The sequence below is a fragment of the Petromyzon marinus genome, chromosome 35 (assembly GCF_048934315.1).
Source record: "Petromyzon marinus isolate PM22_M1 ecotype Great Lakes invasive population chromosome 35, UKy_Petmar_22M1.pri1.0, whole genome shotgun sequence".
Classification (NCBI taxonomy): Eukaryota; Metazoa; Chordata; class Hyperoartia; order Petromyzontiformes; family Petromyzontidae; genus Petromyzon; species Petromyzon marinus.
The window spans coordinates 5,995,819-6,022,524 of NC_133701.1; the positions used below are offsets into that span (position 1 = coordinate 5,995,819).

General features: G+C 48.4%; 2 protein-coding genes across 4 annotated transcripts in view; one reads left to right on the forward strand and one right to left on the reverse strand.

Moving 5' to 3' along the window:
- Positions 1-6,470: 6,470 nt before the first annotated feature.
- On the forward strand, positions 6,471-13,064 carry TMEM174 (transmembrane protein 174). Its single transcript, XM_032966143.2, has 3 exons — positions 6,471-7,500; positions 8,548-8,856; positions 9,230-13,064. Exons 1-3 carry the CDS (start codon positions 7,271-7,273, stop codon positions 9,468-9,470), a joined length of 780 nt encoding a protein of 259 aa, XP_032822034.2. The 5' UTR covers positions 6,471-7,270; the 3' UTR covers positions 9,471-13,064.
- Positions 13,065-15,479: 2,415 nt separating this feature from the next.
- The window catches only part of LOC116948902 (sodium- and chloride-dependent glycine transporter 1), a 111,588-nt gene continuing 100,361 nt past the window's right edge, over positions 15,480-26,706 (reverse strand). For all 3 annotated transcript variants that reach the window (XM_032966146.2, XM_032966145.2, XM_076071883.1), the window contains one exon: positions 15,480-25,731. In XM_032966146.2, coding sequence (XP_032822037.1) covers positions 25,444-25,731 — 288 coding nt within the window. In that variant the 3' untranslated portion in view covers positions 15,480-25,443. The remainder of the gene's footprint in view (positions 25,732-26,706) is intronic.

Genomic DNA, 26,706 nt, shown 5'->3' on the forward strand with positions numbered 1-26,706 from the left:
GTTCCGAACGAAGATCGTCAACGCGCGGTTGCAGCCAGGACGCCCTGGGAGCCCCGGCACTGCGCGAACCGCGTCCGTCACCTCTCTCGGCTGTCGGCGCCCGAGCGGAGATGAGGATTCCTTGGTGCGCGTGCACGTCTGCGCGTGTTTCCGTCATCGGGCCATGCTCAATCCACTGCTGGATGAACCTCCCCCCCCATCCCCCCCCCCCTGTCACGGCCCTGCGGTGTAACGTAACGATCCGTCTGAACCACCTGCCCCGCAAAGCTGATTCCATTTAAACATATTTATTTAGATTTCACGAGTAACTCGATTAAGCTGCCACGCCTGTATTAGTCGCGACCTCCAGCTATCATCCCTTGCAGCGACGTCTCCTGCCCATACAAAGTGCACAAGCGGAAGCTCGTGAATATACCGTACTTTACTGTGCGTGTATACTTTGCGTCATGACGTGTGTAACTTCCATTAACAGATCTTTCCCTTGTCATAGAGCAGGCACCATATTGATTAACATCCTGCCCCTAATAAAGACCAGGTGAGAGTCCATCGAGATTCATGTCAACGCAGCTGATGGAAAGCAAGGGTGATTTAGGACTTGGTCCAGAGGCGATACATTTGTAGAATTTGCACCCAAGGTTGGTTTTCCGCGTGAACTTTTTTGATTTGGCCTATGCACTTTGAACGCAATGGGCCGAGCTTTTTGTTGAGCACACGGCCGCCACCTCCGAATGGGAAGAAAACCGAGGCATCTCTTGGGAAGACGAATACAGTGAGGGAAAACAAGTATTTGATCCCCTGCTGATTTTGTACGTTTGCCCACTGACGAAGAAATGATCAGTCTATAATTTTAATGATAGGTTTATTTGAACAGTGAGAGACAGAATAACAACAAAAATCCAGAAAAACGCATGTCAAAAATTTTATAAATTGATTTGCATTTTAATGAGGCTCCCAGGTGTCTTTTATACAGGTAACGAGCTGAGATTAGGAGCACCCTCTTAAAGGGAGTACTCCTAATCTCAGTTTGTTACCTGTATAAAAGGCACCTGTCCACAGAAGCAATCAATAAATCAGATTCCAAACTCTCCACCACGGCCAAGACCAAAGAGCTCTCCAAGGATGTCAGGGACAATATTGTAGACCTATACAAGGCTGGAATGGGCTACAAGACCATTGCCAAGCAGCTTGGTGAGAAGGTGACAACAGTTGGTGCGATTATTCGCAAATGGAAGAAGCACAAAAGAACTGTCAATCTCTCTCGGCCTGGGGCTCCATGCAAGAGATCACCTCGTGGAGTTGCAATGATCATGAGAACGGTGAGGAATCAGCCCAGAACGACACGGGAGGATCTTGTCAATGATCTCAAGGCAGCTGGGACCATAGTCACCAAGAAAACAATTGGTAACACACTACGCCGTGAAGGACTGAAATCCTGCAGCGCCCGAAAGGTCCCCCTGCTCAAGAAAGCACATATACATGCCCGTCTGAAGTTTGCCAATAAACATCTGAATGATTCAGACAACTGGGTGAAAGTGTTGTGGTCAGATGAGACCAAAATGGAGCTCTTTGGCATCAACTCAACTCGCCGTGTTTAGAGGAGGAGGAATGCTGCCTATGACCCCAAGAACACCATTCCCACCGTCAAACATGGAGGTGGAAACATTTTGTTTTGGGGGTGTTTTTCTGCTAAGGGGACAGGATAACTTCACCGCATCAAAGGGACGATGGACGGGGCCATGTACCGTCAAATCTTGGGTGAGAACCTCCTTCCTTCAGCCAGGGCATAGAAAATGGGTCGTGCATGGGTATTCCACCATGACAATGACCCAAAACACACGGCCAATGCAACAAAGGAGTGGCTCAAGAAGAAGCACATTAAGGTCCTGGAGTGGCCTAGCCAGTCTCCAGACCTTAATCCCATAGAAAATGCAAATCAATTTATAACATTTTTGACATGCGTTTTTCTGGATTTTGTTGTTGTTATTCTGTCTCTCACTGTTCAAATAAACCTACCATTAAAATTATAGACTGATAATTTCTTTGTCAGTCGGGCTAACGTACAAAATCAGCAGGGGATCAAATACTTTTTTCCCTGACTGTATACGCAGGGCACCAGGAGATGGGGGGTGGGCGTACGAGGTGCTGAGTTACGGTATTACGCAACTAACAAATATATATTTTATTGTTTCCCTTCAACGTGACTTTACCAAAAGAGCAAAGCATATAACAAAATCCAGTAAAGTCGACGCCTGCGGCAATAACAACACCGTGACATTAAAGGTCAAACAGTGTCTCAAGCTACGTTTTGGGCAATGGCCCTTCTTCATGGCACATCATGTTCTGTGAATTAAGGGCCATTGCCCTTAAAGGCCACGCCACTAACCGACGAACGTGCTGGGTGTGTTGTCGTTAAGTGCGCCTGTTCACCACTGCCTAACGTAGCGGTGCCAGCGAATTTGACAACAAACAACAAAACCCGCGACTTTTAACATCGGGTTACCAACCCTCCCGGATTGCCCGGAAGCCTCTATCGGAATTCCCATCGCATTCCCATTGAGCAGGAGTCGGCCAACCTGCGGCTCTGTTTCAGGACCGCTCCGTGACGTGATGTATGAAGGACCCCCAACGCCTCGTGCTCACCGAGTGCAATTGCGGCTCTTTAAATATTGAAGGTGTTTTTTTTCAACGGTTTTCCTTAACTTGATTCCTCTGTTTGTCGTGGTCATATCTTGTAATAAAAATTTCGTCCACTTCCCGTTGTCCAATCAATTCCACATTTTGCACACGTACTCAGATCCGGTGACAATGCATGCCTGTATTAAAATCGGCATAAATTAATCAATTAAATCGATACTTTAAAGCAATTAACATTTTGTATGGACGCCTTATTATTTACGTATATATTTGTGTCGGTCAAAAACGCCACGGTCCCCAAACTGTGCAATCGGCTCGCACAAAAAAGCAGGCGCCGCGTGTCTCAGGCGACATTGACGAACTTCTCGACCGTGAGTTAAACGAAGTTGTTAATAAAACCGTTGTTTTTTTTTTAAACTTTTTTTAAAGGAGTCTATTTTTACCGAATTCGACAAAAAATTGCCTCTTATTCTTCTTCTTCTTGATCGTTTTGGTTGCCTTCCCCTGCGTTGACTTTTGAAAGCAAACCGGCAGATGTTTTTTGTTACAATATAATAGGATATATTTTTACTTGGAACTTTCGTGACTGCAGGAATTCATATTCTTTGTTTCTTTCGGTAAAGTCACGTGGATAGAAAAATAAAAAAAATAAACTGAATAAAAAAATATCACGACGTTTCGATAGCGGGACAAGCGGGTCGTGACTTTACCGAAAGAACCAAAGAATACAATCTTACATTCAAAGAACATGACTTAACACCAATAAAACACAACTCCGGGAATAGCTTCAGTCGGAGTTGGCAACCCTATTTTAACGTCCCGGTCAAAAAATTAAAAGTCGACAGATCTCCCAAGACATCGACCTCGTAGAAGGTGGGGGGGGGGGGCATAACCCGAATTGCGGGCGATGCCGATTAACCCCACTCACGGTTTCTCAACAAGTTCGAGGGACAACGCGACTTGTTAATTGTAACGTCTTGCATTACAATAGCTGAGCGGCGTGGGGACGACACGAATAGATTCATTTGAACGACGAATCGAATAATTTAAATCGATTAATCGATTAATCTGCATGCGTTGGGACTCACAGTAAAGTCGAGCTCACATGCTCGCAGGAGCGGCTGTTGGCTGAGCCATCAAAACAAAGAGGGTCACCGCATCACGCACTTTCGAACGCGCTTCTGCGACCGTCTGGAACGCTCTTCCTGCCCATATTTGGAAGCGACGGAGGCTGTGGCACTTTTAAATCATCCAGATTGAAAACTAATTTCTTTACAACTGCTGTTTGTGTTTAGTTGCTGTCCTTCGCCCGCACCTCGGATTAGCGCGGTCAGCTACGTCCGGCGCGAAAGAAGTTCAACAGAATCCATGTCTCTGATTGGATGGAATCCATCGCGTGTAGCTTCGTTTAGACTGAAGGGGCCGTCCATAAATGACGTCACGCACCTGGGGGGTGGTCAGACATTTGTGACGATGTGTGACGAGCGGGGGGGGGGGGAGAAATGTGACGTCACATCAAAATGCGCAACTTTAAATAAATATAGACAACACGTTCTACTTAATTAAATAGACTTTTTAATAAATGTTTTCTCCTACAACATCAGAGTGCAGCGCCACATTAAATACGCACTGCAATAACAATAGTTTAAAGCGATGTGAAGCATGTTTTATTTGAGGGGGGGGGGGCAGAGCTTTGTGACGTCATATTTGAGGGGGGGTCTGACTTTTTATGACGCCGGGCGACGGGGGTCAAAAATCGTCCAAAATCGCGTGACGTCATTTATGGACGCCCCCTTTCACACTCATTGCCTGCATTGCGAGTATTTGACAAAATATAAAGGACGTGTTGCCCACATTTGTCTCCTGCTACTAAACAGCATTCGAGTGTTGCAAGGACATGCGCGTGACATTTTGTATTGTTGCCCCATCGATTTTATTTTTAAACTTTTTTTTTTACATCGAATACACGACGCGTATTCGCATAAAGACGTGAATAAAGGGTCAGGCTAAAACGAATGACAGAAAAACGAATACCCATCGCTTATACCGTTAACCCATGTTAGTCTATGGGCATCCGTTAGCCCCATGTTAGTCTATGGGCATCCGTTAACCCATGTTAGTCTATGGGCATTTGTTAGCCCCATGTTAGTTTATGGGCATCCGTTAGCCCCATGTTAGTCTATGGGCATCCGTTAGCCCCATGTTAGTCTATGGGCATTCGTTAGCCCCATGTTAGTCTATGGGCATTCGTTAGCCCCATGTTAGTCTATGGGCATTCGTTAGCCCATGTTAGTGTATGGACATCCGTTAGCCCCATGTTAGTCTATGGAAATCCGTTAGCCCATGTTAGTCTATGGGCATGCGTTAGCCCATGTTAGTCTATGGACATCCGTTAGCCCATGTTAGTCTATGGGCATCTGTTAGCCCATGTTAGTCTATGGACATCCGTTAGCCCATGTTAGTCTATGGGCATCTGTTAGCCCATGTTAGTGTATGGACATCCGTTAGCCCCATGTTAGTCTATGGGCATTCGTTAGCCCCATGTTAGTCTATGGACATCCGTTAGCCCCATGTTAGTCTATGGACATCCGTTTGCCCCATGCAACACGTAGGAGGCTTTCACGACCAATGTCATCCATAATACAGGTTTTTTGGGGGGTTAGATCGCGTAAATATATAAATGTGTCGTTAAACCCGCCACCACCCGACACAGCCAAATAATAAGGTTTGTCATGTGAACAGAACGTGCCAATTCGTTACGAGTACAGCACAACTGGTTTGGTGGAGAGCAAAGCCACAACACTTACAATTTGAGCACGACGTTTCGCCAGTAAACGTTCTGTTTACGTGACAAACCTTACTAATTGGCTGTATTGGGTGGTGGCGGATTTTGACGACACATTTTTATATTTACGCGATCTAACACAACACAACTGTATTATGGACGTTTCCCCCATGTTAGCCAATGGGCTTCCGTGTGCCCCATGTTAGCCTTTGGGCATTCTGTATCTTATCTCTGTAGAAACACAACTGGGCCGTGTCGTGCACTAGCTGACACGGTCGCGTAGGAGGGGAGCGGTAGTGTAGTGGTTAGTGCACTCTACCGTCCGAGTTCGATTCCCGCTCACAGCCAACACATCAGTGACGATTATCTGAACCGGTCCTGTGCCTCCCCGAGGTCGACTCAGCCTCACATGTGTACCTGGAGCAGTGTGTGAACAATGCCACTGGGGAGACAAAGGCGGCCGGGCGTGGTGTCAGCCACCCACCCCCTCCTCTGGTGCCGTGCCGGCCTTCATAAGTGCTCGCTTAACAGCACTTGCTCTAGCAGTCTATTAGAGGCTATACGGGGGATCTTTGTCTTTGCCACACGCGTCAAGCTCCGTTAATCATTACACGTGACCTTAAACATTTTATTTGGTGATGACTCAGCCCATCATCGCTCGCTCCTTTCGGAGGGGGGTCGATAAAAAAGGGCACCAATTTGTGGTGACGTCCACCGCGGACCGTATCGAAAGGCTAGCGCTCCCCCCCACCTCCCCCGCCATGTGAATGTGGAATGTCCGCCACTCGCTGCGGGCTGCGAACCGACGAGCAACAGCAACCCACTTCGGACCCTCGTTTGAGCAAAGGAAATCCGCTCTTTCATTTGTTGACTTTTGAATCGAGCCCAGCCCCTGCCTGCTGGTGAATTGGCAAATTGCGCGCGTGACTTTACGTGACATCCACTCCGTTTGTTGCCCCGCGCTGGGTCTGAGTTATTATTTAGCGCTAACTGCTCTTCCTCCTCATTCCACATCCCACGCCCCCAAACCACCTCCCCAACTTCGCTGGAACGCCGCCACGAACCGCACAGCCCACAGAGGCACCGCATCGCTCGCGTCGCGCGCGTGAACCCGCGACCGCCCTTGTGATCGCAGCAGCGGGGTGGGGTGGAGGGTTCAAAGTTTACTGAGTACACGCACACATACACGCGCACACGCACGCACTCACGCGCGCACACACACGCGCGCGCACACACGCACCAACACACACACCCACGCGCACACACACCCACGCGCACACACACACGCGCGTACTACGACAGCTGTAGGAGAAACAAGCGTAGGTAACGGACGCCAGATCTTTGCGTGTTATCGTTAACGTTTGCATAGCGGCGTGTGCCAGAATGTGGTGCAGTGTCGGTTAAATTGAGGGAGGAAGTGGCCACGTACGTGTCGCTCCCCCCGACTGAAGGTTTGCATGCGCGTGCGTGCGCGTGCGTGTGTGCGTGATGCGTTGAAACCAGTTCGACTCAGTCGCGAAATATCTACAACTGATCCCTGTGCCTGCGCTTGGTTGAATCAACCCTTAAATGAGCTCCTGGGTGCGCTCCGCGTAAAACACCGGGCCTGGCGCGGTGCTGCCAAAAAAAACCCTTCATCATAGGTGCTCGCAAACAGGTGGGCGTTGAGAGCTAGGGACGCGGCGAGAGAGGGGGAGACTACAGAGAGAGAAAGAGGAACAGAGAAGACGTCCACGGGCCTCGATTGAAGACCGCGCGGCTGCTCAGCCGTTTGACCCACCGGGCGAATCGGGCCAGCGGACAGAATTTTAATCGGCCGCGCAGCGGCGAGAAGGGGGGGGAGGCCCAGCCATGCTGCGTCGCAGCGGCCTCACGGCCCCTGTCAACGACCGGGCCGGAGTGACCCTCTCGTTCTCCGGGTTCTTCCTCGTGTTCGCCGGGCTCACGCTCACGTGCATGGGATGGCTGTACTACACGCGCCACTCTCGGAGCTTCGACTGGTCGCAGGTGCTGGGACCCATCCTGATGGGCCTCGGCGTGGTCTTCCTGCTGCTGGCCGCGTGGCGACTCAGGACTCTTGTGTGAGTGTTGCGTGCCCCAGCTGATGAATTGTCATTGTTGTTACGATTGTGATGGCAAGCCTCGCGGATCCTCATGACTTGTTTTTTTGTAACGAGAGTGCTGGCCACGTTTTCTCGATTTCCGCGCGTTTCCCCATTTTTAGAGTGATTTGCGGGGTTATTTTTTTCTTCATTTATTTACAATTGAGAAGCCGGCGCTCAATGGGGGCCTACTCTTGCGAACGACGCCACTGGATCTTTAATGTCCACTGTGAGTGAAGCAGACGGTGCGTATTTTTTTTCGTTTACAGTTTATACACCGGCAGTGTTAACCAGGGCGGCCACTGAAATTCGAACCGTGAATTTCTGCAACGAGCGAGTCGAACGCAGCGCTACCGCTCGGTCCGTGTCACTGCCTCAGTAATGTCATCTTCATGATTGAATCTTCTTGCGTTCTCAACAGCGTAGAGAGAGATGGCTCAAAGGCTCACACAAGTCAATTTCCCATCCATATGTATGTTGATCTTCTTTCGCACCGTACATAGCCAACAGTGCTAATCGGAGGTGCAGCTGTCATCTCAGCTTCGCGTTAAATCAATGAGGGCGTTCACCACGGAGATGGAGCAGTTGAAAGAGTGCATGCACAGGAACTCGATGGCACTGAGATGGCGATGGTTTAAGGAAGACTTAAATCATTTAATTATTTGTCCCGGAAGCCAGACTGAGTTGTAGGACTCTTGTTTAGGAGGGTCCTGCATCGGGCTTTCATTTTAAGATAGTTTCAGCCAATTAATGACGAGTTGTGATTATCGTACACGTGCCAGGAAACCGGAGCACCAGGAGAAAACTCACGCGAGGCGAGGGGGCAACACTCAATCCCCGTACAGATGGCGATTAGTCCACTTGCTGTACTGCCCACGGATAGAAGGGATTTTCCCAACATTTGTGCGCGGTGATCCACCAATCCCTCGCTGCTGCCTCCAGAGCGCCGCCGGCTTAAAAGCGGCAGGCCAAGTGCAGCGCAGCCACCGCCGCCTTGACTTTTTGAACGTCTCCCACGACGTCCAGATGCTGCCGCTCCAGAGGGGAGCAGGAGGAGGAAGATACGGAGATGCGACGCCGCTTTGAGGCGTTCGGCATTCTGGTGGCGAGCATCCAGACCCCGGGCAATCCCACGGCTTCTCCCGCGAGCGACCACGGCTTCCACCCACCGCCCCCCTACGACCCTGAGTCGGCACCCCCAGCCTACAGCGGCGGTGGAGGTGGAGGAGGCGGCTACGTGAACCGGGCGTGCGAGGGGGAGATGGAGGAGCAGGCGGTGCCCGGAGCGGGAGCCGTGGCGACGGCGGCGATGGGGATCGAACCTGGGAGGCAAAGGTGAGGAGTTGCTCGTTCGTGCAGCCGTTGGTGGTGACCATGACCCATGGTGATCAATGATGAAGATGTCAATGGTGATGATGCGAATGATGGAAACATTAATAAATTGATGATGACTTTAATGATGTTGATGATAAGGTTAATGATGCAAATGATGACACCAGTCAAACTATTGATGGCAACCATCGTGTTCGATGATGACATTGATTACGCAAATGGTGGCAACAACAATGGACCGTGGTCATATTGATGATGACGATGATGACGGTGATGATGTTGATGACGATGATGTTGGCGATGATGATGACGATGATGATGTGGACGATGATGACGGCGATGATGAGACCCATCCATCTCTCCACCCCTCCCAAAGGAGCGCCGAACTCTCTCCTCGCCCCTCCTCCGACGTCCCTTGGAAGGAATCCACATTCCCAGCGATGCCTCCGTCATACGAGGAAGCCATCGCAGAGGCTGCCCTTTGCCCGCTGCCCTCGCTTCCTGCCCTGCCCTCTCCGGCTACCCTGCCCTCGCAGCCCGGTCCCGAGAACGACATTATGTCAAACGCCCTCTCGACATCGCCTGCACGGACGGACGCAGCTAAGCTCGACAGCTAGGCGCGACACGAGAGCCCACAAGCCACAGTGAATTTTATTTCGTCGGAGGTTTAATAATGGACTTCAGAGGTGGCCCTGGAAGCTTAAGAGGTCAGAGCGCTGAGTGGGTTCTGCCGAGAGCCAAGGTTCGAGCCAGAATCCAGCTGCGTGTGATTTAATCGGGGTTCTCGAATGCAGCGAGTTGAATGTCTCTGTCCAGCTAACGAGTGCCGGATTAAGCTAGTGCGAGGCCTGTAGCATATGTAATAAAGGGGCCCTAAATAAAAACAAATATTAAAAACACATTTTTTACTTTCATAGTAAAATAATTGTATTTTTCATTTGCTATACAGCCAGATAATATGACAAATCGCCAACCTTAAACACACAGTTGTTGGTAAAAGTTGAAGGCAGTATAGTACTATAGTAATATAGCAAGTGCAGAATCATTAAAGCGGAATTGATAGCTTGAAAGCATTTAGCGCGGGGCCCTTGAAAGTGTGGGCCCGTAGCATATGTAGCTACTACTACTACATGTGTAGCTACTACTACATGTGTAGCTACTACTACTACTACACGTGTAGCTACTACTACTACATATGTAGCTACTACTACTACATGTGTAGCTACTACTACAACATATGTAGCCAGGGGCGGAGCCAGAGGGGGTGACAGGGGTGACATTCTGCGTATAAGTGTACGACACTCGGTCTGGCGGACTCCGTGCAACTGCATTGTCAGAGTGTGTCGCCAACCGATGGCGTCTAGTTCAACAGCCTGACTCTCTAATCATTCTTGAAATTAAAATTTGTTGAATGTCACCCCGGCCTGAAATCCTGGCTCCTCCCCTGTATGTAGCTACTACTACTACATGTGTAGCTACTACTACTACTACATGTGTAGCTACTACTACTACTACATGTGTAGCTACTACTACTACTACATGTGTAGCTACTACTACATGTGTAGCTACTACTACATGTGTAGCTACTACTACTACATGTGTAGCTGCTACTACATGTGCAGCTACTACTACTACATGTGTAGCTACTACTACTACATGTGTAGCTACTACTACTACATGTGTAGCTACTACTACTACATGTGTAGCTACTACTACTACATGTGTAGCTACTAATACTATATGTATAGCTACTAATACATGAGTAGCTACTTTTGCTACGAGGATAATCCGACACTGCAGCTAACCAATGACGACTCAAACCAACAAAAAAGCCATCGCAATTAAATTTGGTTCCGCACCTAAAATTTGTCTAAATCGCAGCTCTGAGAGTTAAAAAAACCCGTCTGTTTGACCGTCGTGCGACGATCGTTGCTCTCAATTAGTTGGTAGAGCGAGCGGGCTGATGCTGCTGCCCCTCTACTGTGCCGATCATTGGGTCACTTGAGGAAGGTATAGCTCAGAGGTAGCTCTGTAATGTCTGCTTACGCGGACCGTTTTATAAACACGAAGGCGGTTGCTACGTTTACGTGATCTAACCGAACAAAAGAAAACCACTTTGCTACGAATAATATTGGTCGCGAAAGGCTTCTACGTGTTAAATTCATGGAAGGTGAATGAATTGGTCGCTCTTGAGTCCGATCGTGTTGGTATGAATGTCATCTAGGGCTATAACTCTCCAATAACAACCGCCATTCGCCACTAAGTGGCGCGGACGTCACCACGGCGCTTGTGCCAGGCTATGTGCACAACCGCAAATGTGCAGATTGATTTTGCTTTTCAGCAAAAGCGGTTACAGTGAGGGAAAAAAGTATTTGATCCCCTGCTGATTTTGTACGTTTGCCCACTGACAAAGAAATGATCAGTCTATAATTTTAATGGTAGGTTTATGTGAACAGTGAGAGACAGAATAACAACAAAAAAATCCAGAAAAACGCATGTCAAAAATGTTATAAATTGATTTGCATTTTAATGAGGGAAATAAGTATTTGACCCCTCTACAAAACATGACTTAGCACTTGGTGGCAAAACCCTTGTTGGCAATCGCAGAGGTCAGATGTTTCTTGTAGTTGGCCACCAGGTTTGCACACATCTCAGGAGGGATTTTGTCCCACTCATCTTTGCAGGTCTTCTCCAAATCATTAAGGTTTCGAGGCTGACGTTTGGCAACTCGAACCTTCAGCTCCCTCCACAGATTTTCTATGGAATTAAGGTCTGGAGACTGGCTAGGCTACTCCAGGACCTTAATGTGCTTCTTCTTGAGCCACTCCTTTGTTGCCTTGGCTGTGTGTTTTGGGTCATTGTCATGCTGGAATACCCATCCACGACCCAATTTCAATGCCCTGGCTGAGCGAAGGAGGTTCTCACCCAAGATTTGACGGTACATGGCCCCGTCCATCGTCCCTTTGATGCGGTGAAGTTGTCCTGTCCCCTTAGCAGAAAAACACCCCCAAAGCATAATGTTTCCACCTCCATGTTTGACGGTGGGGATGATGTTCTTGGGGTCATAGGCAGCATTCCTCCTCCTCCAAACACGGCGAGTTGAGTTGATGCCAAAGAGCTCCATTTTGGTCTCATCTGACCACAACACTTTCACCCAGTTGTCCTCTAAATCATTCAGATGTTCATTGTCAAACTTCAGACGGGCATGTATATGTGCTTTCTTGAGCAGGGGGACCTTGCGGGCGCTGCAGGATTTCAGTCCTTCACGGCGTAGTGTGTTACCAATTGTTTTCTTGGTGACTATGGTCCCAGCTGCCTTGAGATAATTGACATTTCCTCCCGTGTAGTTCTGGGCTGATTCCTCACCGTTCTCATGATCATTGCAACTCCACGAGACGAGATCTTGCATGGAGCCCCAGGCCGAGGGAGATTGACAGTTCTTTTGTGTTTCTTCCATTTGCAGATAATCGCACCAACTGTTGTCACCTTCTCACCAAGCTGCTTGGCAATGGTCTTGTAGCCCATTTCAGCCTTATGTAGGTCTACAATCTTGTCCCTGACATCCTTGGAGAGCTGTTTGGTTTTGGCCATGGTGGAGAGTTTGGAATCTGATTGATTGATTGCTTCTGTGGACAGGTGCCTTTTATACAGGTAACAAGCTGAGATTAGGAGCACTCCCTTTAAGAGTGTGCTCCTAATCTCAGCTCGTTACCTATGTAAAAGACACCTGGGAGCCAAAAATATTTCTGATTGAGAGGGGGTCAAATACTTATTTCTCTCATTAAAATGCAAATCAATTTATAACATTTTTGACATGCGTTTTTCTGGATTGTTTCGTTGTTATTTTGTCTCTCACTGTTCTAATAAACCTACCATTAAAATTGTAGACTGATCATTTCTTTGTCAGTGGGCAAACGTACAAAATCAGCAGGGGATCAAATACTTTTTTCCCTCACTGTACGTCGAGAAGCAGGATTTTTTTTGTTACAAATTTCGTACGACGTTTCGCTGGAGATTACAGAGCTCACAACTTAAAATCAAACCCGTGTGCCCACGCCCGGACTGGCCCATAAGAACAGTCCCGGCAAAATGCAATGTTGGGTCGGGTCCATACCGAGGGCCGTTGGGCCAGTCTACGTGGGGAAATTGCCAATGTGATCGTGAATAAAAAAAATTTAATATATTTTTCTAATAAAAAATATTTTACTACCTCCAATGTGTACGCTTCATTGCATATTTTTCGCTCTCAGTTGGCATTAACCCCCCCCCTCGCCCACATATTCGGCAGCCCCAAAGATTGTTCCTCACCGGTCCACTTGTTTTTTGGACCCAGCCCCAAACGGGCCGACAAGATCGCACGGGCAATTTGGTGCCCGGTGGGTTTACAAATTCCTGGGCCAATGTTTTGTTTTAGTCCCACAAGGCCGTCGACTGTGTTTGCCCATGTGACAGCCCGGTTTGTTTTGGCTGTGTCAGGTGTTGGAGGGTGTTTTTTTGGTTATATACACGGCACGAGCTAACCTAAGCAGAAACCAAATACGAATCCTAACATTGGTCGAGAAAGCCCGTTAGGTATTTAAAGAAAAACAAAGACTAAATGAATGTTCGCGTTTGACAAGTTGATCCGAGTTTACGATACGGATTGCGTGCGTGTGTGCGTGCGTGCCTGTGTGCATTGTGACGGAGCGGTGGTCCAGCGGTTAGTGCACCGCTTTTTCCTCTGTTCACATATCTGAGTGAGATCCGTACACTAGGCGTGCGTCCCTTGATTGGTAAACGCGATGCAAATGAAGCGCTGGTGCTAATCAATCAAGCAGTGGTCTCTCTCTCTCTCTAAGATCTACATGAAGTGGCCGGATGGGTCGGGTTCATGATGACCGCGTCAGAGAATCAGAGTCAGAATCTTTACTTAGACTGGAGGAGGAAATCCGATGAGCTGTAAAGCTCTTTGTCACGAATGACTATGAAACAACAATAACAACAATAATCAGGTGGTGACCGCGCCATGCCGGATCCACAGTGTCTTCACTGTGAATCCAATAACATTCGCCATGTGATTATAATGCACAGCTGTCACCCCACACGGGTATACCCCGTATTCTTGTACAGGGAAATTGAGTTTTCAAGTCCATACGGCGTACAGCCGCTTCAATTACCGGCAACCGTTTTTTTGTGTCTATTTGTTTGCGTTTCTCCCTTGTGATGGGACTTTGTAGGATGAACTTTTGAGATTTAGAAGGGGCACGGGGTGACCAATAAGGTCTGAATTGATCAGTAACAAGGTGTAGGCACTGACATTGGGGTTTACAGGTTACGTGTAATGTGAAAGCGACCACAGTAGTTTCGATTACCGTACTTATAAAACACGAAGGTGATCATTTCCCACACATCGCCAGCAGAGGGCAGTGCAAGCACGAGGCACCGGACTCCGCCCACCGTCTCTGATGCCCCTCCCCCCTCCCACCGCCTTCACCAAACCCGCACTGACCGAGCACGGTGAAGTACGGTCCAACAACCCACGCGACCAGCACGGCGTGGGTGGAGGCCGTCATCCAGCAGTGGAGTGATAGAGCTGGCCGTACGTGCGCTGTGGTTTCCAAGTAATTGGATCTTGGGTGCAATTCCTGGCTTCGGTGGTTCGCATTGTCCCGGGTTTTCTGGATTATAAGACGCACCTCCCCCCCCCCCTCCAGTTGCAGTATTTAAAATATAAAGTTGGTGGTGTGTCTTATAAGCCGGTACGTGTCTGTATGAACATCGCCACTGGGGATACAAAGGCGGCCGGGCGTGGTGCTGGCCACCCACCCTCTCGTGTGCCGTTCCGGCCTTCATAGGTGCTCGCTAACAGAACTTGCCCCAACAGTCTGTTAAGGCTACACGGGGGATCTTTGTCTTTTGCGCGTATATACTGTGTGTAAACTGAAAGTACATGTATGTAGTGGTGAGTGTAGATTTGTTTGCAGGGTTTACTTTCAGCCGGGTTTCTTCGGTGTCGGCGAACCCGGAATAATATTTACACACGCTCGGCACACCACATCCAGTATAGCTCTCGCGAGGATGTTTTTTTTATACTTCATCAAGGGTCACTTCCACCCCCCCCCCCCCCATATTCCATCCAGCCTACCGGGAAGTATTAAATAAGAAGTAAATCATTCCCCGTGTGTGTGTGAACAGGTCCTGGGATTCCCGTGTGTCAACTCAGCCTGAAATGACTACCCTTTTGCGATGTGTAAACATCGGCACTGGGAAGACAAAGGCGGCCGGGCGTGATGCTGGCCACCCAACCCCTCGTGCGCCCTGCCGGCCTTCAACAGCACTTGCCCTAACAGTCTGTTAAACGCTATACGGGGGATCTTTGTCTTTGGGGCAGAGCGATGTTGAATCCGGTTCGCGGCGCTACGAACCCGGCGACCCCAGTTCAATTCCCGCTCACGGCTAACACCAGTGACGATCAACTGAAATCTCGTCCTGGGGCTCCCCTAGGTCGACTCAGCCTCAAAAGCTGGCCACCCACCCCACGCCACCCCACCCCCTCGTGTGCCGTGCCGATCTTCATTAGGTGCTCGACAACAGCACCTAATGAAGATCGTGCAAGGATGAAAGAAAGAAACACGCGAGACGCACAATACATTTTCCGAAACTTTTTTTTTGGGAAAAAGAAACATGTTTTAGAGTTCACGCACCTATACAACGACATGCAACTACTTGTTTCACGTGGTACCATAGGGATCGGCACAACACACACATACACGCGCGCGCGCGTGTTCCTATCGTTCCCTTGAATAGTCTGTACACAATCAGTTGCGCCGTGTGCTTATCTCCCGTGTATAAGTTACATGCTCTTGTTGTGCTTGCCGGTGACGGCTCAAAGTATAAAGTTGCGAACCCAACCAACCCGACAACAACAACAACAACTCACGTCTCTTATCTGAGACTGGTAAGGTGGCGGAAGGGAATGGCAGACACAGGTCGGGAGGGTAAACACAAATAAAACACACACGACGTCGTCGTGGACGTCGACGGGACAAGCCCCGTCCACCTCCGAACGTCGGAGCGATGAGAATGAGCTCACGGGCACGCACAAGGTCGGATTGTGGCCGCTTTACGAGAGCCGTAGAGAGGTGGCCAAGACGACGTAAAAGGTAGACAGACGTTCATCCAGCAGTGGATTGACCATGCGTGCATGATGATCTTGTAAGATTACGCAACCTGCACGTTTTTGTTGTTTGTTGTTGTTGTTGAATGATCACATTAACTAAGTTTCACACTCGTGGCAGCCAGACCACAAGTCACCCCGAGAGCGCTTTAGCGATGGTGCGGGTCAATTGAGGGCCCTAAGCAGAAGTCACTTTTGGGGGCCCCCCAAATTACATTAAAAGAAAATGGAGACACTACGAGTTTATGAATGGAAATGGGGAGGAGATGTTGCGAGATGGGAGATTTGAGACGGAGGGACCAAAGATTATGGAGTTCCCCGAGAGAAGGTAGATGCAGACACGATATGGATAAGATATTAAATTAGCTCTTAACATTAATTGGCTTTTTTACGTTGATTGGGATGTGAATTTGGAGCCGTATTTATGTTTACGATACCAGGATCACTTGAGCTACCTTTGGGGTCCCCCAGGAATCTTTTGCTTAGTTCGATTATTTGATTTTAGGTCTAGCCGTGTCGATATATTTTAGGTCTTGCCGTGTCGATATATTTTCTCCGATGGCATTTTACTCGATCGAACTAAAAAAAAATCCTCATCGATGTTACAACAATCATAATTAAAAAGTTTTTAATATTAAAAACCTGCGTCCTCCACTGTTCACCCACCAAAACATAACAAAAAAAATCACATTCGGATTACAAACACGCAAAAGGGGATTAATGTTAAAAGGAGGGGTGATGCTTGCTATATCTCTTACAAAAAAGAGTTAATCGAACGAGCCGTTTCTGTAACACAGTAATAGCTACGATATAAATATATACTGTCTTTAGGGGCCACGTGTAAAGAATAGGATACGGGCATTCGCGGGTGTGTGTGTGTGTATATGCGATGTGCATGCTGTCTAACCTCCAATGAAAACAGAGCAGACCAACATCAACAGTAACGAGAGCGATAACAAATTGTAACAGCCACGCATTCAACATTGCAAATATTGTAATCATGTATAAAGGGCTCACTTCACGTGACTGTAAAAAAATAATTATTACAACATGACAAATTGTAACAACACGCGAAACGAAGAGCATAGCTAAGGGCCATATCGGCCAGAGGGTAACGCGAGAGGGTAACGCAGGTAACCCCCGCTGTTACCCGCGCCGCACACCCTGGTCAGCTGGGTTTCAACTACAGCTACCTGGTCTCACCTGGTTACCGAGTTTCACCTCGGTTTAACTGAACCTACCTCGGTTACCAGGTGTCAACGTGGACTTGCCTGCACCACACCTGATCGTTCACCTGCCACAGGTGAGTGACTCGACCCCCTCCCCCCCTCCCCACTGAGCGTAAGTTACTCAAGTGCTGAGCGATTGGCTAATTGGTCATGACGTCGTCGAAAGACCGCTACCAAATGGCTGAACGGCACAATACTGGAACACAATCAGCTCTCAACTTTACTCATTGGTTCTATCGGTAAAGTCACGTAGGTATAAAATAAACTAAATCACCACGTTTCCGACGCAACACAAGCGTCCGTCATCAGGTGGACGCTTGTGTTGCGCCCGAAACGTCGTGATATTTCATACCTACGTGACTTCACCGAAAGACCCAAAAAGTATGGATTCCTGCAGTCACGAAAGCTTCAAATCAAGCTCTCATCTTGTTGCAAGACCTGGGACCAATTACCTGTGGAATTGCGTAATTAATCCTGCAATTAGTAGATGCCATACTTGTTCTATTGCAGCCAAAGATACTGCTGCTGCTGTATCTGTGCATATATTATTATCGATTCCAGGCAGAGGTTAATACATCAGCCAGAGTTTTCCGGGACTCACTTTCGGAAGATATTTCACTGGTCCCAGTAAATCACAAACGGAGCTTCAAACTCGTGTGGGACGGCCCAGCAGACGCGGGTGACGCGTGTAGCTACAAGATAAGAGCTGCTGCTGCTGCATCACGTCGTTATAAGCAGTGCTGTCATCACGAAGTTATCAGCAGCGTTATTTGACTCGTTCGCTACGACTCTACCATTTGGTTTAAGACGCGAGGGGGGGGGGGGGAAATGATCTGTAATGGGTGGTCCCTTATAACTCACACACCGCTTCCTTCATCATAAATGTTTTTGCATAACTATAAATGTGTCGTTAATCCACCGCCACGACCAATTAGTGAGGTTTGTCACGTAAACAAAACGTGCCAATTACAGTAGTTACTACTTCAGCACACCGGTGTGTTGGAGAGTAACCCAACAACATTTACAATTTGAGTACGACGTTTCGCTGCTGATTACAACCAGCTTCATCAGGCGATTTGTCAGAGTTGTGTCAGGTATGGTGGGTTAACGACACATTTATATGCACGCGATCGAACCTAAAATCACATTTATTATGAATAATATTGGTCGCGAAAGCCTACGTGTTAAACTGACACCTCTCCCGATAAAAAAAAACTAACAATGGAACGATCCAATACCATTGCTCTCACCTATGCACCCCCAAAAACAATGCATATAGGATTAATGGCTCAAACGCGAGCATTTTTGTTAAATAGGGTATTTTTGAAAGGACCAGTTGCAACACAATGACAAGTCACGATGGTTTCTTCCTCTCAAAGGGGGATCCTTGGTTTGAGAGTCTTTACGGTTACCACTCTAGCGGCTATACCACGGACAAAACTGGCACCTGGCACGGGAATGTGGAATTTCCACCACTAAAATGAGATGGGCACTTGCCCAACCCACGGCTCGTCTGTGCAGGAAGACATCGATTTATTGTTACTGCCAACCATCTATCTCATCGTCCCCTCTCCCCCCCAACATCAATTGCGAGATGCATGCAGTGAGCTCCATTATATAAATGCGGGCCACGGTATATCCGGCAACGCTATTAGGAAGACAATCTCCGATGACAATTAATCATTGAATAATATAATATCTAAGCTAAATGTATGGACCCTATAAGACGTTACAAAAAAATCCATAAAATAATAACACAATCGACGCATATATTAATAACGATGAGTAAAAAAAATGTTATTTTAAGGAGGTGTACTCACAACATCATGGTAAATAACAACACGATAGAATATGTTCGCTTATACAGGGCGCCGAGTAGTCGTGCGTCCCGTTACCATTAGGGGGGTGATAACGCCACCACCCGAACACTCACGCGCTGTTGGTAGTCGGTCAATAAAATTTCAGTTTGATTTCATAAAATGCGATTTTTCTTGTTGTTGTATAAGTGTCTGGGTTTATTTCTCACTGCTGTTGTCTTATACAAGGTATGGCTCGTGCCATAGGAATGTGGAATTTCCCAGCACCATTGGCTTCCAAACCGGACCATCGAGAGAATTGGACGCTGCCCCAGCGGCGTAGCGTGGCTGGCATGGGCCGGTCGCCCGTTCGATCGCTATGCCACCGATAATATCGATCATCATCACCATAATCGCCACCATCATCATCATCAACATCATCACCATCATATTCAACAGTGGCGTAGCGTTGGTTGGCATATGGGCCGGTCGCCCGTTCGATCGCTATGCCACCGATAATATTGATCATCATCACCATAATCGCCAACATCATCAACATCATCACCATCATATTCAACAGTGGCGTAGCGTTGGTTGGCATATGGGCCGGTCGCCCGCTCGATCGCTATGCCACCGATAATATTGATCATCATCACCATAATCGCCACCACCATCATCATCAACATCATCACCATCATATTCAACAGTGGCGTAGCGTTGGTTGGCATATGGGCCGGTCGCCCGCTCGATCGCTATGCCACCGATAATATCGATCATCATCACCATAATCGCCACCATCATCAACATCATCACCATCATATTCAACAGTGGCGTAGCGTTGGTTGGCATATGGGCCGGTCGCCCGCTCGATCGCTATGCCACCGATAATATCGATCATCATCACCATAATCGCCACCATCATCATCATCAACATCATCACCATCATATTCAACAGTGGCGTAGCGTTGGTTGGCACATGGGCCGGTCGCCCGTTCGATCGCTATGCCACCGATAATATCGATCATCATCACCATAATCGCCACCATCATCAACATCATCACCATCACCATCATATTCAACAGTGGCGTAGCGTTGGTTGGCATATGGGCCGGTCGCCCGTTCGATCGCTATGCCACCGATAATATCGATCATCATCACCATAATCGCCACCATCATCAACATCAACATCATCACCATCATATTCAACAGTGGCGTAGCGTTGGTTGGCATATGGGCCGGTCGCCCGCTCGATCGCTATGCCACCGATAATATCGATCATCATCACCATAATCGCCACCATCATCATCATCAACATCATCACCATCATATTCAACAGTGGCGTAGCGTTGGTTGGCATATGGGCCGGTCGCCCGCTCGATCGCTATGCCACCGATAATATGGATCATCACCATAATCGCCACCACCACCACCACCCATCATCATCAACATCACCATCATATTCAACGGTGGCGTAGCGTGGTTAGCATGGGCCCTGATACTAGGAATGGCATGCCCCCCCCCCCCCACTCTCTAATTCACCCCCCCCTTCTTCAGCGCCTTGGCCCCTCGGGTTAGTGTGCCCTGGTGGAGTTGCACCGCCTGCACACTCGACAGCCGCACGCCGCTGGCACTGCCCAACGCTCGCCAGAGTGTTGAGTTGTTTGTTGGGTGAATTTGAAAATATAAGAAAAAAATTGTCTGGTCCCAGGAATTGAACCTTTCCGAGCCACGTAATTGACTTCGGGCGTAACCATACAAAACGCACGGCTCTTATCTTCCAGGCAATGTTGTGTCCTTCGCTGCCTGAACTTGAGCACGAAGCTTCTTGAATGGGGGGGAGGGGGGGGAAAGCATTTCAAGTCGAGTAGTGCACTCTTACTGCATGCGTGCCGTGACAATGTACTACGAAGCACACACGTTCTTAATTTAAATCAGTTCATGTGTAAGTTGAATGTTTTCTTTCTCTCTCCAAACGTCATTCCCATTGTGCTATCAATATCGAGTCGTACGTTCGGTATGATCGCAGAACCGTGCATCACCCCGTGTGTTTGGAGAATAGCCCAAGAAAGCAGATGTCAAAGAACTACTTCTGAGTTCCCTTCAATCAGATTCGATACCGATAAATGTACGTCATATGGCAGTGAAACCAATAAAAAAAAATTTGTCGTGGAAATTCTCAGAAGCGTAAATTAGTTTCATTGTGTGACAACCCAAATGTAACAATTTTTTTGCACAGCTATTGGTGATGCTCATCAACTTGCTAGACACTTGAAAACCCAGTTTAAACCAAACTAAACTATATTTTTTATCTTGATTTGAAATTTTCGTGATTGCAGGAATCCATACTCTTTGGTTCTTTCGGTAAAGTCACGTAGGTAGAATTAATTATTGATTTATTATTTATTTTTATACCCACGTGACTTTACCGAAAGAACCAAAAAGTATATATTTTTTTACTTTACCAGGTAAGGCCCACTGAGCTACAGTGAGGGAAAAAGTATTTGATCCTCTACTGATTTTGTACGTTTGCCCACTGACAAAGAAATGATCAGTCTAAAATTTTAATGGTAGGTTTATTTGAACAGTGAGAGACAGAAAAACAACAAGAAAAATCCAGAAAAACGCATGTCAAAAATGTTATAAATTGATTTGCATTTTAATGAGGGAAATAAGTATTTGACCCCCTCTCAATCAGAAATATTTCTGGCTCACAGGTGTCTTTTATACAGGTAACAAGCTGAGATTAGGAGCATACTCTTAAAGGGAGTGCTCCTAATCTCAGCTTGTACCTGTATAAAAGACACCTGTCCACAGAAGCAATCAATCAGATTCCAAACTCTCCACCATGGCCAAGACCAAAGAGCTCTCCAAGGATGTCAGGGACAAGATTGTAGACCTACACAAGGCTGGAATGGGCTACAAGACCATTGCCAAGCAGCTTGGTGAGAAGGTGACAACAGGTGGTGGGATTATTCGCAAATGGAAGAAACACAAATTAACTGTCAATCTCCCTCGATCTTGGGCTCCATGCAAGATCTCACCTCGTGGAGTTGCAATAATCATGAGAACGGTGAGGAATCAGCCCAGAACTACACGGGAGGATATTGTCAATTATCTCAAGGCAGCTGGGACCATAGTCACCAAGAAAACAATTGGTAACACACTACGCCGTGAAGGACTGAAATCCTGCAGCGCCCGCAAGGTCCCCCTGCTCAAGAAAGCACATATACATGCCCATCTGAAGTTTGCTAATGAGCATCTGAATGATTCAGAGGACAACTGGGTGAAAGTGTTGTGGTCAGATGAGACCAAAATGGAGCTCTTTGGCATCAACTCAACTTGCCGTGTTTGAAGGAGGAGGAATGCTGCCTATGACCCCAAGAACACCATCCCCACCATCTAACATGGAGGTGGAAACATTATGCTTTGGGGGTGTTTTTCTGCTAAGGGGACAGGACAACTTCACCGCATCAAAGGGACGATGGACGGGGCCATGTACCGTCAAATCTTGGGTGAGAACCTCCTTCCCTCAGCCAGGGCATTGAAAATGGGTCGTGGATGGGTATTCCAGCATGACAATGACCCAAAAACACACGGCCAAGGCAACAAAGGAGTGGCTCAAAAAGAAGCACATTAAGGTCCTGGAGTGGCCTAGCCAGTCTCCAGACCTTAATTCCATAGAAAATCTGTGGAGGGAGCTGAAGGTTCGAGTTGCCAAACGTCAGCCTCGAAACCTTCATGACTTGGAGAAGATCTGCAAAGAGGAGTGGGAAAAATCCCTCCTGAGATGTGTGCAAACCTGGTGGCCAACTACAAGAAACATCTGACCTCTGTGATTGCCAACAAGGGTTTTGCCACCAAGTGCTAAGTCATGTTTTGCAGAGGGGTCAAATACTTATTTCCCTCATTAAAATGCAAATCAATTTATAACATTTTTGACATGCGTTTTTCTGGATTTTGTTGTTGTTATTCTGTCTCTCACTGTTCAAATAAACCTACCATTAAAATTATAGACTGATCATTTCTTTGTCAGTGGGCAAACGTACAAAATCAGCAGGGGATCAAATACTTTTTTTCCCTCACTGTACGTAGCTCTTTTTTTAGAAGCGACCTGGCCACAAATGATAGCTCAACGATGTGGCTTATCATCGTGTGGAAATGTATAGCGGCCAAATACTCTCAACGCGTGATGCTAATTCTAAATATGGAGGGAAAAACCGGTGGACCCAGAGAAAGATTAATGTGTTTGGTACGCTTTTTTTGCTTACATCATAGTTTGGTGACTATCGATGGGATCGTTGGGTTTTGTGCTGATGGCGGGGGAGCACAGCTGTGAAAAGTTTAACTGCTGAATGTTTTTTTTTATGTGACCTGGAAGCTTCTTCCTGAAGTAGCTGCCAACAATGTGGACCTGCCAACAAAGTTTAACCACAGGCGACTCAGCGCTCTGACCTCGTGACCCACACGGGCAACCCTCCCGTTCCTTAATTTTGAAAGAATGAACCTTAGCTTCAAATCTTTGTCGGTTTTTTTCCCCGCACATTTACAAAGTTTCAAACTCATGTCAGCAGACAGCCAAGGACACAGCAGCCTATGGGTGTGTAGCTTACAAGATAAGAGCCATATTCTTGGTTCTTTCGGTAAAGTAACGTAGAAGGGAAATAATAAAATAATAAAAATAAAACAATTAAAGTCTCACGACGTGTCGATTGCAACACAAGCAATCATCATCAGGTGTGAAAACCACAGCAGGAAAATTAACTGCTGAATGTTTAATTTTAAATTTTCCTGCTGTGGTTTTCACACCTGATGATGATTGCTTGTGTTGCAATCGAAACGTCGTGAGAATTGTATTGTTTAATATTTTTATTATTTTATTATTTCCCTTCTACGTGGTGACTTTACCGAAAGAACCAAGAATATGAATCCCTGCAGTCACGAAAGCTTTAAATCGAAAGATAAGAGCCGTTAGATTTTAGGTTGCGTATCCGTCCGTATGACTCCCTCCCCACCCTCTCCACATGCCGGTCTTGAATTGAAATGTTCTTAGCGTCCTCCCCAGGCAGTTCGAAAAATCCTACAAAACACACGCGGGCGGGGGGGTGGTGGGATGCCTTCGACCCCCCCTCCCTCCCCAAATAAAATTACCGTTTCGTGTTTCTACTTCAAACCTATCTTTAAGAATGATAACAAATAACGACGATAACTGTAGATGACGATGATAAAAATCGCAAAAGTCTCCCACTTTTTTGTTGTTGTCGATGAACAAAAACAAATAACACGATAAAAAAATAATAGCAGTTTCTGCGTACATTCGCTGACAAATGGACGTGGTTTTGATATCGCAGCTGAGCCTACAGTCATTACTGGCAGGCGAGTGGAGTAAATCGTTCGGAGCGAGAGGACTTCTTGAAATGCCCATGTCTCTGTCTCAGATGTCTCGCGATGTGTGCAGCTGTGAAATGTTAGCGTGTGTTTGTGGACGCGTGTGGGCAGTGGTAGTGTAGCGGTAGTTCGCGCACTGCGCTACGAAACCCGGCCACCCGAGCTCGATTACCGCTCACAACTAATAACAGTGACAGCGAATATTTTAACCGGTCCAGGGCCTCCGCTAGGTCGACTCAGCCTTAATACGAGTACCTGGTGCGGTGTGTAAAACAGCAGTGGGGAGACAAAGGCGGCCGGGCGTAGTGTTGGCCACCCGTGCCGTGCTGGCCTTAACATAATCTCGCTGACAGCACTTGTCCCAACAATGGGTTAAAGGCGATACGGGGTAATCTCGCCCTGCGTCGTTAGGTATGTAGCCTTTTGTATGTATGTTTCCATGTCCATGAATTGCAGTCTTCACAATGTAGTCATGCACGCAAGCGTGTGCGTTTCAACGTAAGTGTCATTTACATACGGACGTATATGTGTGTGTGTGTGTACGCAGGGTAGCGAGGTTCAGAACACATCTATGAATGCGTGCACACACACGTGCACGTGTGTGTGCGCCCACGTGTGTCGGCGCGTGCCGTGACGGCACAAGCGCTGCCGTTGTGACGTCGCTGTCATTTAGTGGGCGAGTGGCGGCTGTTGTCGCCGTTGTCTGTGCGCGCGTGTCAGGCCTAGCGGACGACACAGGCCCCGGACCTTCGCCTCCCGTGCGGCAACAACAACAACAACGATACCGACAACGACGCAACATCCCCTACACAACACCCCTCCTGCCTTGTCTCTACCCCCTCTCTAGCCCTCTCACACCACCACCACCACCACCACCCACCCCCCCCCCAGCACTGCCGGTCCCCACACAATTAACCGCACACTCACAGGGGGGACACGACCTCCACAATCACCACCTCCACCACCTCCACCACCACCTCCACAACCGCCGCCGCCTCCTCAACCGCCCGCCGTCGCGCTCCTCCTACAGACACGACTCGTGCAGGTCCGGAGCGGTGGGCTTGGGTCCGTTCAGCGGCTGCTGGAAAGCGCTCGACTCCTTCGACTCCTTCGCCTCCTTCGCCTCCGCGGCGGCGACGACGATCAGAGCCCCCGTGGGGCCCCCTTCCGTGCCCCCCTCCACGTCTCCGGGGAAGCCCCCCGCCTCCGCTCCCGCGCCGGGCACCCCGCCCGGCTCGGCGTAGCGTCCCGTGCGGTGCTCGCGGAGCGCGGGACCCCACGACACGTCGGGGGTCACCGACTGCTTGAGGCGCTGGGAACGGGCGGCAGGAGGAGGCGGCGAGCGGGGGGGGGGGGGCGGCAGGGGGAGGGGCGGGGGAAGGGGGAGTCGTGGAGGGAGGGATCGTAGGGTTAGGTTTAAAGATTACGGGGTCGAGCTAATGCGAGCATCTACAAACGATGGAATTCTGAACTTTTTATTTTATTTTACCAGGTCAGGCCCACTGAGGTGTACAGATCTTTTTCAGAAGTCACCTGGCCACAAACGATAGCTCAACGAAGTGTCTTTTCATCACGTGGACATTTATAGGCACCAAATACTCTAAGCGCACATTGATTCTAAATGTGGAGGGAAAAACCAGAGGACCCGGAGAAAAATCCACGCGACCACGGTGAGAGAGAGAGAGACACGCAAACTCCAAATATACAGCAGGCGTCAAGGTCAGGATCGGACCCACTACATCCTGTACATCAGGCGAGGTAGTTAACATCTCGCCACCGTGGTTGGCTGGTGTGGTTAGGGTTAGAGGCTAAGGGTTAGGGGTTGGGGTCAAGGGCAGAGCTAATCCTAGGGGGCTTGCTCGGGTTGTTTGTTAGGTGTCTGTTTGGCTCGTGTGGTTCAGGACAACGGTTGAGGCCCCTGACCTGTGAAGGATTGATGAGCCGAGTCAAGGATGAGGGTCTCATGCTACTGCGGCCAGAACCCACGGTGTGCCTGCATTGTCTTGAGAGGTGGTCCGATGTTGACAATAAAGACAAAGATCCCCCGTGTAGCCTTAACAGACTCTTGGGGCAAGCGCTGTTAGCGAGCTCCTACGAAGGCCGGCACGGCACACGAAGGCGTGGTTGGCCAACACCACGCCGCACCAGGTACTAATTTGAGGCTGAGTCGACCTAGGGGAGGGCCACGAACGGTTCAGATAATCGTCACCGGTTTTCGTGGCCGTGAGCGGGAATCGAACTCGGGTCGCCGGGTTCGTAGCGCAGCGCGCTAACCGCTGCTACACCA